Consider the following 12,107-nt stretch of genomic DNA (forward strand, 5'->3'; position numbering starts at 1 on the left):
CGGCTTCCTCTTTTCATGAGTGCAAAGCTAATGTGGTTGGGACTGTTTGCTAGAATCCCCCGTTCCAAACTGCCTCGTGCTCCTGTCCAGCAAGTGCATGTAGCCAAAGATGTATGTTCCTACTTTCATTTTAAAATAAAAGGACAGGAGGAAGAGACAGCAAAGCCAATGAAAAAGAAGAAACTTTTAAAATTATGACTATGAAGAAAAAAGATGGAGCTTTCTGGCTTAGCAGAGATGGGAAATATCAGCAGATTTAGGAAAGAACTGAGGCTTTACTTTTGGAGTTGAGGTGTCTTCTTTTCCCCTTCCCACCCCCAATAAACCTTGCGGTAGCGTATTCAAATCAAACCACTTTTTCCACTGCACCACTCTTTTCTTGTTCCTTGCCTGGTATAAAAATATCCATTTGTTCTCAGGAGGCCCCACGCACTTGACCAAACAGACAGGACCTTCAGTTTCCGAACGGGAGCAAGAAAGAGATCGTGAACGGGACCGTGAAAAAGAACGCAAGAAATCAGTCTTACAAGCCACAAGTTCCGTGGAGCACGCCCCCATTTGGAGACCAGGTAAGCCAAGATTGCTTTTAATGCCTTGCAAGGAAGAATGCGGGGTTGCCTAGAAGGAACTCTTGTGTTCTTTGTCCCTGCACTGTTGTTCTCCCGTCTGATTTCCCATCTCACATTTATCCTGTTGCTTCCTCATGTTTTGTGGCAGGTACAGACCAGAGCAGCGGCCGTTCATCAGCGCACTCTCACAACCACAAACACTCCCCCGTCTCACCCCGCACCCAGGAGAATGTCCAGCAGCGCCCCAGCGTGCTGCACAACACAAACATGAAGACCATGTCTTCGGAAAGCCTTACCCCATCAGTTCTGCGGTATGTCATAAGGTTTGGTGTGAGAGCCAGGGCGGTGTAGTGGTTAGAGCCTCATACTAAAGTTAGAAGACCCAGGTATGAATCCCAGCTCTGCTGAGTGGAAGCTCACTGAGTGATCTTGGGACAGTCACACACTCTCCGCCCAAATTACACCAAAGGGTTGTTGTGAGGATAAAAGGGAGAACGGGAGAGTGTTGCGAGCTGCCTCGAGTCTCCGTTGGGGAGAAAGGTGGGGTGTAAATGAAGTAAAATAAATTAATGGAGCGGTGGTGGGAATTTATCCTGCAGATGTTGCTAGTGTACTTAGCGCCAGTGACACGTAGCGCATGCATCTGGCTGTTTTCAGTAGAGCATTACAGAGAGTGGTAGCATGGGAGTTTGCTGCACCACAAAAGTACAGTTTCAGAGTATCAGGGAGATGAAGATTAAGGTTTATAAAACTGTAACTGGTGAGGAGAGAGAGAAAAAGAGCTGGAGGAACTCATTAGCGTACCTCATTAGCATATGCCATGCCTCTTGCCATCGCTGGAAGTGTGTTGTTAGCATAGCTGATTTGCATATGCCACACCCCCTGACATCACCTATCCTGGCTGTTTTGGACCCAATCCTGGCCATTCAGGGCCGAAATTGGGCCCAAAATGGCAAAAAGGGGCTGAAAATGGCTGAAAAGGGGCCCAAAATGGTCTGGATCGGGCCGCTGATTAGCAGGAGAGTGATCCACCACCCGTCAGAGGCCCGATCTGGGCCGTTTCGGCCCCAAAACAGGCTCAAAATGGCTCAGAGTCAGGTGGGCGGGGCTACCTGACGTGACCTCTTTGGGGAACTGCTGGAACTGCGTTCCTGTGCGTTTGAAATGAGCACTGGAGAGAACCATGTCTCCTTTTCGTAGTAAAGCTCAGGACTGACCAAGAAGTAGACAGGCAGTGGGTTCAGGGCCATCATCACAATCATAACCCATAATTAAGTTACGAAACTCATTGCCCCAAGATGGCTACCGACTTGTGTGGCTTTCTGAAAACAAGGATAAGACAAATTCACCGAGGAAAGGGCCGATTCCAGACGACTAACCTGAAGGCACTGCATGCCGCCATGTTCCGGATCGCGACAGGGAAAACGCGAAATACCGCGTTTTCTCCATCGCGATCCGGAACATGGCGGCATGCAGCGCCTTCAGGTTAGTTGTCTGGAATCGGCCCAGGTCTGTCAACAGTGTAAGCTATAGTAGGTATATATACAGAGGCAATAGTACCCCAGGTACCAGCTGCTGGAGGAAAGCTGCACCGGAAAGTGATCTCTTTCACAACCCAGATTGTGAACTTTCCAGAAGCGTTTGGCAGGCCTCTGCTGGAAACGGGATGCCGAACTAGACAAAATTGCTGGTTCAACAAGATGTGCTGCTTCTAAGCATTCAGCATGAAGAATCAGGTTAAAGACTGTGGCCATAAATAGACCAGCTGTGCAAACACAAGCAGAGTTACTCCATTCTAAGTCCACTGAAATCTGTGAACTTACCCTGGAGTAACTCTGCTTAGACTCACCCTGCCACCCTGTGCTGCCGTCTGGGAACACATGCCCATTGCACACAGCCACGTTTGGGGAGTAGGAAGAAACTCTGGTAGATCAGGTTTGTTGCTGTGCTGGCTATGGAAATAAATTAATGAATAAGGCTGTAACCATATATAGATGTAGATAGTTCAGATAATATGAAAGACAAGGCATCGTTCATTTAGAATAGGTATATACCACACTCTTAGAAAACATTCCTGAGATTTGTTTCCAGTAAGAATAAAATTCAACAAATGAAATAGAACCCAAACATCAACCCAAACAACCTAAATCAACCATAAAACTAAAACAGCAGTATCAGAATTTAATCCCAAGAGCAGCGGCACGTCATTAAAATTGCAGCTGAAGTGAGGTGTTCAGTGAAATATATAAAATACTCTAGATCTGACTACTTAATAAATCAGGATGGAACTGTATTTCAAAGAACTTTTGTGAACTTCCTTCTTCTTAGATTTCCCAAGGAATTCAAAAGAGGGTAGCCATCTACTTGTGAAAAACAGCCATCTATTTGTGGAGGCTGAATTGTCAGTAATTCGGGGCTAGAAGGAGATTTTGTCCAAGAGAACACAACTCTTAAGAAACCATTTTTTAACTGAAGGTGTTTTAATGTGTTATTGTTGTTGTTGTTATTAATATTATCTGTAGATATGGTTAACAAATTAATAAGGTTAACGTTGCTGTTATAATACAGTAACATTTTTTTTAAAAAAGAAACTAGCCCCAAACCTAGTGATCTCTTTCCCAGGCCACCTCTGATCTTTGCTTTCGTCCTCTGCTCTTAAGGTCCTCCTCCACTACCACCACGTCACCCGTTCGCTCTTCAGGCTTCTCTGTGGCACCTGCAGTGCGTGGCCCTGTAAGTGGCTTGGACAGCTACGCCTCTATGGTGGACTCCGCCCACGTCCAGAAGGAGACCTCGAGGCTCCAGGATACCAAAGCAGAACGCCCTCAGACCGACAACAACCTGTTCCCCTCCAAGTTGTCTGCAGGGGCCGGCCTGGAGCAGTCATCTTCGCCCATGAAAGGCATGGAGCCCAGGCCAGTCCCCTCCTCCGGGCCAGGGTCCGCCCACCAGTATAGCAGAGGACAGGGGAAAAACCCGCCGCACCACCTCTCCCCCCTGGACCAGTCGCTGCAGGCAGTGTCGGCCAGTGAGCAGCCCAGTAGAGAAAAGAGTCTGAGTAAAACCTTTTCAGTGCAGGAACAGGAGCTCCGAGCACTCGGTAAGACCACCATGACAGCGGCCAGCTTCATAGATGTGATTATCATGCGTCAAATTTCTTGCGATAAGGGGAAGCGAGAAAGAAGCTCGCTAAATAACGACGCCAATAGCGATGGTAAGAAATTGGAGGGGGGGGAGGGGGGTGGTACTCCAAGTCGTGGCCTTTAAAAAAAATGCACATAAATGCATTACAAAAGACCCTCCCCCCCCATCCTCGACTCCATCGTTTTGTTTTAATTTTCACAGTTCTGGTGACTGCCTGTTTTATGTCATATGCATATTCCCAAGTATTGTTTCATGGAAATGCTCTCTGTGTGTCCTCCCTTTCCTTCATGACTTTTAAAAAAATTTCTTTTTTGCCTTTTCTTGATTTTGTGCGTATTATTCAGTTCCTGATATGTTGTAATTGTGATGGGAAAACTGCAAAGATGATTTGATACAGATGGACGGGAAACATAAGGTGGTCGAGGGTGCCTGTGAATCAAATTGCTGGGTAGATAAAGTCATATGATACTTTTGAATTGGATTTCTCTCAAAGTGCTTTTGGATATTATCAGGTTCTTGATGAAAGAGGGTCTCTCGGGGTTTGAATACTATGTAGGGAAGGGAGAGAGGGTAGGGTCTTATAAATAATAGTTCCAAAGAGTTGGGGTGCTGGGAAGAACAACAAGGTGGGGGTTAGCATTAGTGGTCTAAAACTACCTTAAGGAGAACATGCTATTGATTCACAGCCGATTCGTGGCAACTCAATCCACGGGTCATTCCAGGCAAGAGAGAATTAGAGGTAGTTCGTTGTTGCCTTCCGGTGCATAGCAACCCCAGTCTTCGTTGATGGTCTCCCATCCAAGTACGGACTGCGGCCACCTCTGCTTATCTCCCAAGGTCTGATGAACCCAGGCTAGGCATCTTTATTTGTCTTCTGGATAAAATCTCATGAAAAAGAAACTTCCATTCTGGGAGCAGGGTTTCAGATGGTACATTTTCCCTTCACTTGATTCAGCAGAGTGAAAAATGTGTGCGAGGTTGTGGAGCTGGAAGGGGGCCAAAGAGCTATCTGTTGCAAGCTTCTGCTGTAGAGCAGGACCTGCCAGTCCACACACACACACACTCACACACTCAAGTCCACTTAATGCATAGTCCAAGCCACGAGCAGGGAGAAAAACTACAGTGCAGAAACGTTGCCAGCAGAGCTAAAACTGCTCAATTGGGAGGTCTGAACAGCCTGAAAAGAAGGAAGGGACACAGTCCCTACCCTGGGCTTGGGGCTCACAGACCAGTGCTTCTCTTGGGATTTAATATCTTCAGTGCCCAAGGAGAAGGGGATAGGAATTATTACAACCCCTTAACCTGAAAATCCCCATTTCAATTTCTCTTTTTCCTTGCACAGTTTGAACCCATGATTCTTTGTTTCTGGTTTACTAATCCCATTTTCCCCCCTGTAAAAATGTATGCATTATATGTAAAAGTAGCACACATACATTGTATATATAAATACTATGTGGATTCCATATAAAAACCCTACATACAATACAAGCAATGCTACAAAACCATCAGCAAAGACCAAAGAACCAAAACAGTTGTTAAGAATATAAACTGTCATCAAAAGGAAATAAATCAGGAACATTTTCTCATCCCGAGGATGATGGAGGTAGATGAGGGGAGGAGCCAGGCCAAACGTCAACATCAGAGAGCAAGTAGCCAAGGGTAGCCCCTGACTGTGTAGCATTCTTGCCAGTGAAAAGTAGAGCCTCTCTGCCTCACATTTTGAGAATAAATTGCATGATTTGCTGTCTTTCGAGGGCATATACTGAATTATGGAATATTTTGGAACATGTTTGGCATGGGCCAGAGTAGTTGTGAAAAAGGAGCTCTGAAAGTCAAAGGCTATTGTCTAGGTAACACAAAAAACAAGAGCTAGACCGCTGGGGGTGTGACAGGAGGTCATGCTTTGTGGCTTTGGTAGACCTGAGAGCCAAGCTACAAGTGACGCCTTACACAGGTTGGACACTTGTCAGCTTACCTCAAGTTTTGATGGGAAATGTAGGCGTCCTGGTTTTACAGCTTGGCTCTCCATTACAGCTGCAAGACCAGGATGCCTACATTTCCCATCAAAACTTGAGGCAAGCTGACAAGTGTCCAACCTGTGTAAGGCATCACTTGTAGCCTGGCTCTGAGTCTGTGGTAGCCACAGCTTGAGAGGCCTAAAGCATTCTTGTGCAGAACCTGTTTTTAAGGAAACTTAACCATTTCCAGAATTTCTAGGCTCTGTACTGAAATCTGCTCTGTGTTTATTTGCCAAATTACACATTAAGCTCCATATGTATCTACCACCAGATGTCTTACTGGTTCTAAACAGGCAGTCAGAAAACTGATCCCTTCACAGTAATACTTGAGCTCCATTTGCTTCTCCCTCCTTCTGTTACGATAGATTCCATGCTGCCCAAGAGTGACCGCCTTTTATTGCATTACTATTCTCGGTGTGCTGGACTCTGGCTTTCCATTGTCAGAGGCAGGGGATGCTAGCTGCATTTTTTTAATTATTGTTGAAAAGTATATGCATTTATCTGCACGCCTCTTTCCTTTTTTGGTGGTAAGTTCCACCATATTTCTCTCCAAATCACCCTGCAAGTTGGAGCATGCAAAGAAATTGGGTTTGAGCCGAAAGACCCTGAAGAGGCAGATCCAGGGCCGTTTTCACACTACTAACCTGCTTCCATGATGTTGCGAAACGTCGTGCAAAAAACGTGGAAGATAGCGTCTTCATGGCGCAAAACTCTCGCGAGAAAACGCTATCTTCTGCGGTTTTTGCGTGACGTTTCGCAACGTTACGGAAGCAGGTTAGTAGTGTAAAAACGGCCCAGATCTCATCTGACGAAGAGAGCTGTGGCTCTCAAAAGCTTATGCTACAATAAAGTTGGTTAATCATAAAGATGCTACTGGACTCTTTTCTATTGAACAGGCAAAGGGGTTTGCTTTACAGGTTTTTACAGATGTAGCAAGTCTTTTAAAGGGTTTTTTTTTTGTCCTTGCTGATTCAGCCCAGGATGTAGTGTTTGTAGCAGTGCTTGCAATGAAAGGGCATCATCACAGTCTAAGACCCTGGGTTTTCTTTAATGCCCTGCAGGCTTCCATGGGAGTTACAGCCCCGATGGCGTTGAAGCAATAAGCCCTGTGAGTTCGCCCAGCATGCCTCATGAGAAGGGGACGAAGTTGCCCCAGGATATGGAGAAAGCACGTGCAGAGCATGACCTCCGGACAAAGCAGCCAGGTGAGGGGGCTTTCCCGCTCCCGTGTAACCTCTTTAACTCCTTCCATGGCAGCCTTTTTCTGCACCACGACTGGGCCGTTCCATTCTCTCTTAAACGTTAGGCCGTGCCACACATTATGTGGCAGTAATGTGGCATGTTTCTTCTCTTAGTTGTACATTACATTTCATATTCTAAAAAAAATGTAGGTGTACCTAAAGGCTGTGATGAGTTTCATGTGTACAAACCCCATGTGAATTACAGCTGTGCTAAAATTGTGTGAATTTGTCTATGCAAGACTTGTAGAACTAGCTCATTTCCATGTGGCTCGCTGTTTCCATACGGACCCACAATAGGCAGACAGGTCCAGTCTAAGCATGGAGACGGAGAATGCTGTCAAGTCATAGCTAGTTTATGGGGAACCCTGGTGGGGTTTTCATGGCAAGAGACTAACAGAGATGGTTTGCCATTGCCTGCCTCTGCAACCTTGGTCTTCACTGGAGGTCTCCCATCCAATTTCTAACCAAGGCCGACCCTGCTTAGCTTTTGAGTTCTGGATTTGCCTGGGCTATCCAGGTCAGGGCCCAGTCTATGTACACCCTTTTATAGCGGAAGTTCTTGACAACAGGTGTGACACAGAACACAGAAGCATTGCCTGCAAGGTTTACAATCTAAGGCTCAAACTAGACACTTCTGCTTACGTGGGTCAGGACACAGCTGCCTGTCCCCCCTCTTTCATAGGGATACATGGAGCTAGAGAAAGGAGCAAACAGGGGGGCCCCCCTCCATTTCTACTGGCAAAAACAGTGTGGGAGGACAGCTAGAAGCGCCTCCTCCTCTCCCCTTGCAGCACTCTGTAGTCCAACCGAGCTCTGGAAAGGTAAAATACTTTATTCTTCTGTGGGACAAAAAGCTGGGTACACGCCCATGTCCTGACTCCTGACTCATCTAAGCTGTAATATCTAGTATGAGCCCAAGAGCCAGTTCAGAGTTCGAGAAAGGGAACTGTAACGACTCAGTATTTGTGCAAGAACCCCTGTGTTAGGAAGCACTTTGCTGTTGGGCTCCCCCTATGTGGTGAGAAGCCCAGAGTGAATGCCTTCTCCCCCCTGAGTCAGTTTTATACGCTCAGAGCCATATTCCCTGGTGGGGATGCTCAGTGCCCTGTGTCCCTATAGGAAGTGGCATGTTCCCATGAAGACAAAGGCGGGTACAAGCTGCTGCCAGGGTGGGCGTATCTACTGTATGTGTAACAATGGCCAGTCGTCTCCATGGCCAAAGACACCCGAGATGGTGATCAGCATTACACTTCCTCTCTGGTCCTCAAATGGGGAGAAGCTCCTGGTATCATCTTTTAAAAATAAAGGGAAGTATGCATCTGTCTAAGAGCCAAGCTACGAGTGACTTTCTTCACGCGTAGAACACTTGATCGTTTTCGCAAGTTTTCCTGGGAACCGAAGTCCGAGTGTCCTCCCCCTCTCTGTTAGAATCGCTGCCTGAAGAGCCAGAGAAAGCCGCCGGCGGTGGCAGCTTTTGCAAATCCAGAGCAGCTCCCCGGAAGCAAGACGCCCAGGGAGGAGAAAGCTGCAGCTGCCCGCCCCCAAAGATCATTGAGAGCAGGCTTGTGACTGGAGGAACGATTTGCAAAAGCTGCTGCCGCCGCCGGCTTTCTCTGGCTCTTCAGGCAGCGATTCTGACAGAGAGGGGAAGGACACTCGGACTTCAGTTCCCAGGAAAACTTGCGAAAACGATCAAGTGTTCTACGCGTGAAAAAAGTCGCTTGTAGCTTAGATGAATTCCCAAGGTCTTAAATCCTGCTGGGCCGCCTGTGCCCCGTTTTCTTGTCTCTGCAGGCCCCCTCAAGCCTTCTGCTGCAGAAATCTCTCACTTGCAGCAACTCCAGCAGTTTCCCGACGGTCGGCAGTCACCGGGCCACCCGTTCCAGGGATCGCAAAACGCCAAAGGCCACCAGCGGGTTGTCACCTTGGCTCAGCATATCAGCGTAAGTAGCACTTGCTGCTATCCTCCCAGCCACAGGCTGCACTGGGCAGTGCTTCGGCAAGGGTGTGTTAGGCATTTAAGGGGCCATTCCAACATAAAAGCCTTGCATCTGCAAGCTAGATTTGGGAATGCTTTCTGCCAAATATGGTCTCCAAACGCGGGGATTTTCCATTGGAAGGAATTACCTGTGCCTCCTGCTGAAAGACTTAGCGCTCAAAATGAATCTGTTTTCACGCTTAAGAGAATTGCCTTTGAGTGAACAGCACGGCTAATCTCTTTAGAGAAACTGTTTTCACATGAATGCATCCTTTAAAACTGTTCTGTAACCGTCCCTGCAGATACAAAATGCAGAAAGTGCTTCAGCTGTAACAACTGTTTCAAAGGCCTAGACGTCAAGCAAATATTCACAAAAACCAAAGTGCAATTAGCTTCTGCCCTTCATACGCAAGGAAGGTTTTGCTTCCCCTTTCCAAGTCAGCAGTATAAAACTAGCAGAAATGTTGCCTGCCAAAAAAAAACTTAACGTTTGGGCCTGGGAATATTTAGATGTTCTACCAAGGATTTGCCGAGAATCCTGCTGCCAGGATAACTGGGTATCTCCTAGCTTGGTGCCTTGGAAGCATTTGAGAGGTTACTCAGTTAGGAGGCCAGTAATGACAAACAGGTGTCTGTGGAAGGGCAGCTTGCATGCTGGCATGCGCTGGTTTCTCCATAATGCATAGCTGCAAGACAGTGTTCGGAGCTTCCTGTCAGACTTGCAAGGCCAGCCTGGCCCCTGTGTATGCCTTTGAGTATGCCAGGATTCTGCATGTAGTGTGCATGACTTTCATGCACACAAAGATATGCACAAACGATTCCTCCCCAGCAAAGTCCACGTGGAAGGTGTCCTCTGACGGTGTGCAGGCTGCATTCAGGAAATCCATTTTCCTCCGATTTATGATCACAGATTAAAGAATGGGGAAAATATTAACTCGGATGATTCTGACATTGCGTGGGTTGTCTGTCCTTGTTCGGGAAGCTCCTCTTGAGTTCTTACTTGTGGAAAAAAGAGTAGGGGGGAAATGTCAAGGGGAAACTGCCCAGAGCTCCTTGGAGGGCAGCCATATGGAAAGATTGCAGCCCATGGGCCACATCAGGAATGCACACGCAGTGCCTTATGGTGGTGGCACCTCCCACCAAGTGCTCCCTGTGTATCCCAAGACCCTCCTAGTCACTGGACGTGTCCTGCTTTCTTACAGGAGGTGATCACACAAGATTACACGCGCCACCACCCCCAGCAGCTCAACTCCCACATCCAGTCCCCAGTGTACTCCTTCCCAGGAGCTCCGTGTCCTGCACTGGACCTCCGGCGGACTCCCAGTGAGGCTTACGTCCAGCAGCAGACGCTCGAGCACCTCCCTGTCTCAAGAATCTCTCCGGAAAGTGAAGGATGCAAGAGGTGAGGCTCCTTCGTCGTACCGGTCCCCCTCCCCACTCCGTCACTTTTATTATTCTCTGTGGCTTGGATTTTTTTATCTCGGTATATTGGGTGGGTTTTAAAATTGAAAGGGGTACAGTCCAACCAAAACGTGGTGCACTTCTATCAGCCTTGTTGGTTTCTTGGGGATAAGAGACAAGACATACTTAACTCTTCCATGGAAGTACGTGGGATTTGAAGTTTTTATTTAATTTAATTTAATTTATTATATTTATATTCCGCCCTCCCCGCTTTCGCAGGCTCAGGGCGTTAGCCATATGCCTGGCGGAATAGCTCTGTCTTACAGGCCCGGCGAAATGCAAGCAAATCTTGCCGGGCCCTTGTCTCGCAAGACAGAGCATTCCACCAGGTCGGGGCCAGGACTGAAAAGGCCCTGGCCCTGGTCGACGCCAGGCGGGCCTCCCTAGGGCCAGGGACACTTAAAAGATGTTTTCCGCCAGAGCGGAGAGTCCTCCGGGGCTCATATGGTGAGAGACGGTCCCTCAGATACGTCGGTCCCAGTCCGCGTAGGGCTTTGTAGGTTAACACCAAAACCTTGAACCTGATTCGGTACTCCACTGGCAGCCAATGCAGCTGGCGTAGCACCGTTGTAATATGCTCCCACACCGGTGCTCCAGCAATGACCCGCGCTGCTGCATTCTGTACCAGCTGTAACCGCCGGATCAGGCCCATGGGAAGCCCAGCGTAGAGCGCGTTACAGTAATCCAACCTAGAGGTGACCATTGCTTGGACCACTGTAGTCATGTCACGGGGAGACAAATAAGGGGCAAGCTGCCTGGCCTGCCGAAGATAATAAAAGGAAGACCTGGCAACTGCAGTGATCTGGTCCTCCATCTTCAAGGAGGATTCCAGAATCACCCCCAGGCTCCTAACCCTCGGGGCCAGTGTAAGTGCTGCCCCATCAAGTGTAGGAAGCCGAGGTCCCAAAGCCATCTCCCCACGACCCACATACAGGACCTCCGTCTTCGTGGGATTCAATTTCAGCCGACTTTGTCTCAACCAACCAGCCACAGCCTCAAAAGCATTATTACTTACTTTGTTTATACCCTGTCTTTCTCCATTCTCTTCTCTTCTATTTTATCCCTGCAGTGACCCTGTAAGGTAGGCTAGGATGAATGTGTGAATGGCCCAAGGTCACCCATCAGGCTTCCACAGCAGAGTAGCAAAATAGTAAAGAACCCAGTGGCACCTTTAAGACTAACCAACTTTACTGTAACTTAAGCTTTCGAGAACCACAGCTCTCTTTGTCAGATGCACTTTTGAGAACTGTGGTTCTCAAAAGCTTATGCCACAGTAAAGTTGGTCAGTCTTAAAGGTGCTACTGGACTCTTTTCGATTTTGCTAGTACAGACTGACACGGCTAACTCCTCTGGATCTACAGCAGAGTAGGGATTCGATCCTGGATTTCCTTCATCGTAGACCCTCATTAGCTCAGTTTTCACAGATGTAAACCTAAAGCAAAACTAACACACAAAACAGTCACTGTGAGAGGAGTTGTGGGCCTGCATCCAGGATGTTCCTGCAGCCCAGTTACTTGCCCTGCTGTTCTGCCGCCCCCACCCAGGAAACTCGATAGAACACGGGAAGCCGCCTTCCGCCAAATCAGACCGTTGTTACCGGCAGATGTTCTTCAGGGTCTGCAGCAGATATCTTTCACGTTACCTTCACAATGATCCTTTTAAGTGGAGATGCCCAGGATTGAACCTGGGACAATAA

General features: G+C 47.8%; 1 protein-coding gene across 10 annotated transcripts in view; it reads left to right on the plus strand.

The window, feature by feature from the left end:
- Window positions 1-12,107, plus strand: part of NCOR2 (nuclear receptor corepressor 2) — a 386,637-nt gene that overhangs the window by 357,877 nt on the left and 16,653 nt on the right. For all 10 annotated transcript variants that reach the window (XM_054996728.1, XM_054996729.1, XM_054996722.1 and 7 more), the window contains 6 exons: window positions 420-569; window positions 718-880; window positions 3,230-3,669; window positions 6,793-6,936; window positions 8,767-8,915; window positions 10,153-10,352. In XM_054996728.1, coding sequence (XP_054852703.1) covers window positions 420-569; window positions 718-880; window positions 3,230-3,669; window positions 6,793-6,936; window positions 8,767-8,915; window positions 10,153-10,352 — 1,246 coding nt within the window. The remainder of the gene's footprint in view (window positions 1-419; window positions 570-717; window positions 881-3,229; window positions 3,670-6,792; window positions 6,937-8,766; window positions 8,916-10,152; window positions 10,353-12,107) is intronic.

This window comes from Eublepharis macularius, chromosome 13 (assembly GCF_028583425.1).
Source record: "Eublepharis macularius isolate TG4126 chromosome 13, MPM_Emac_v1.0, whole genome shotgun sequence".
Taxonomy (NCBI): domain Eukaryota; kingdom Metazoa; phylum Chordata; class Lepidosauria; order Squamata; family Eublepharidae; genus Eublepharis; species Eublepharis macularius.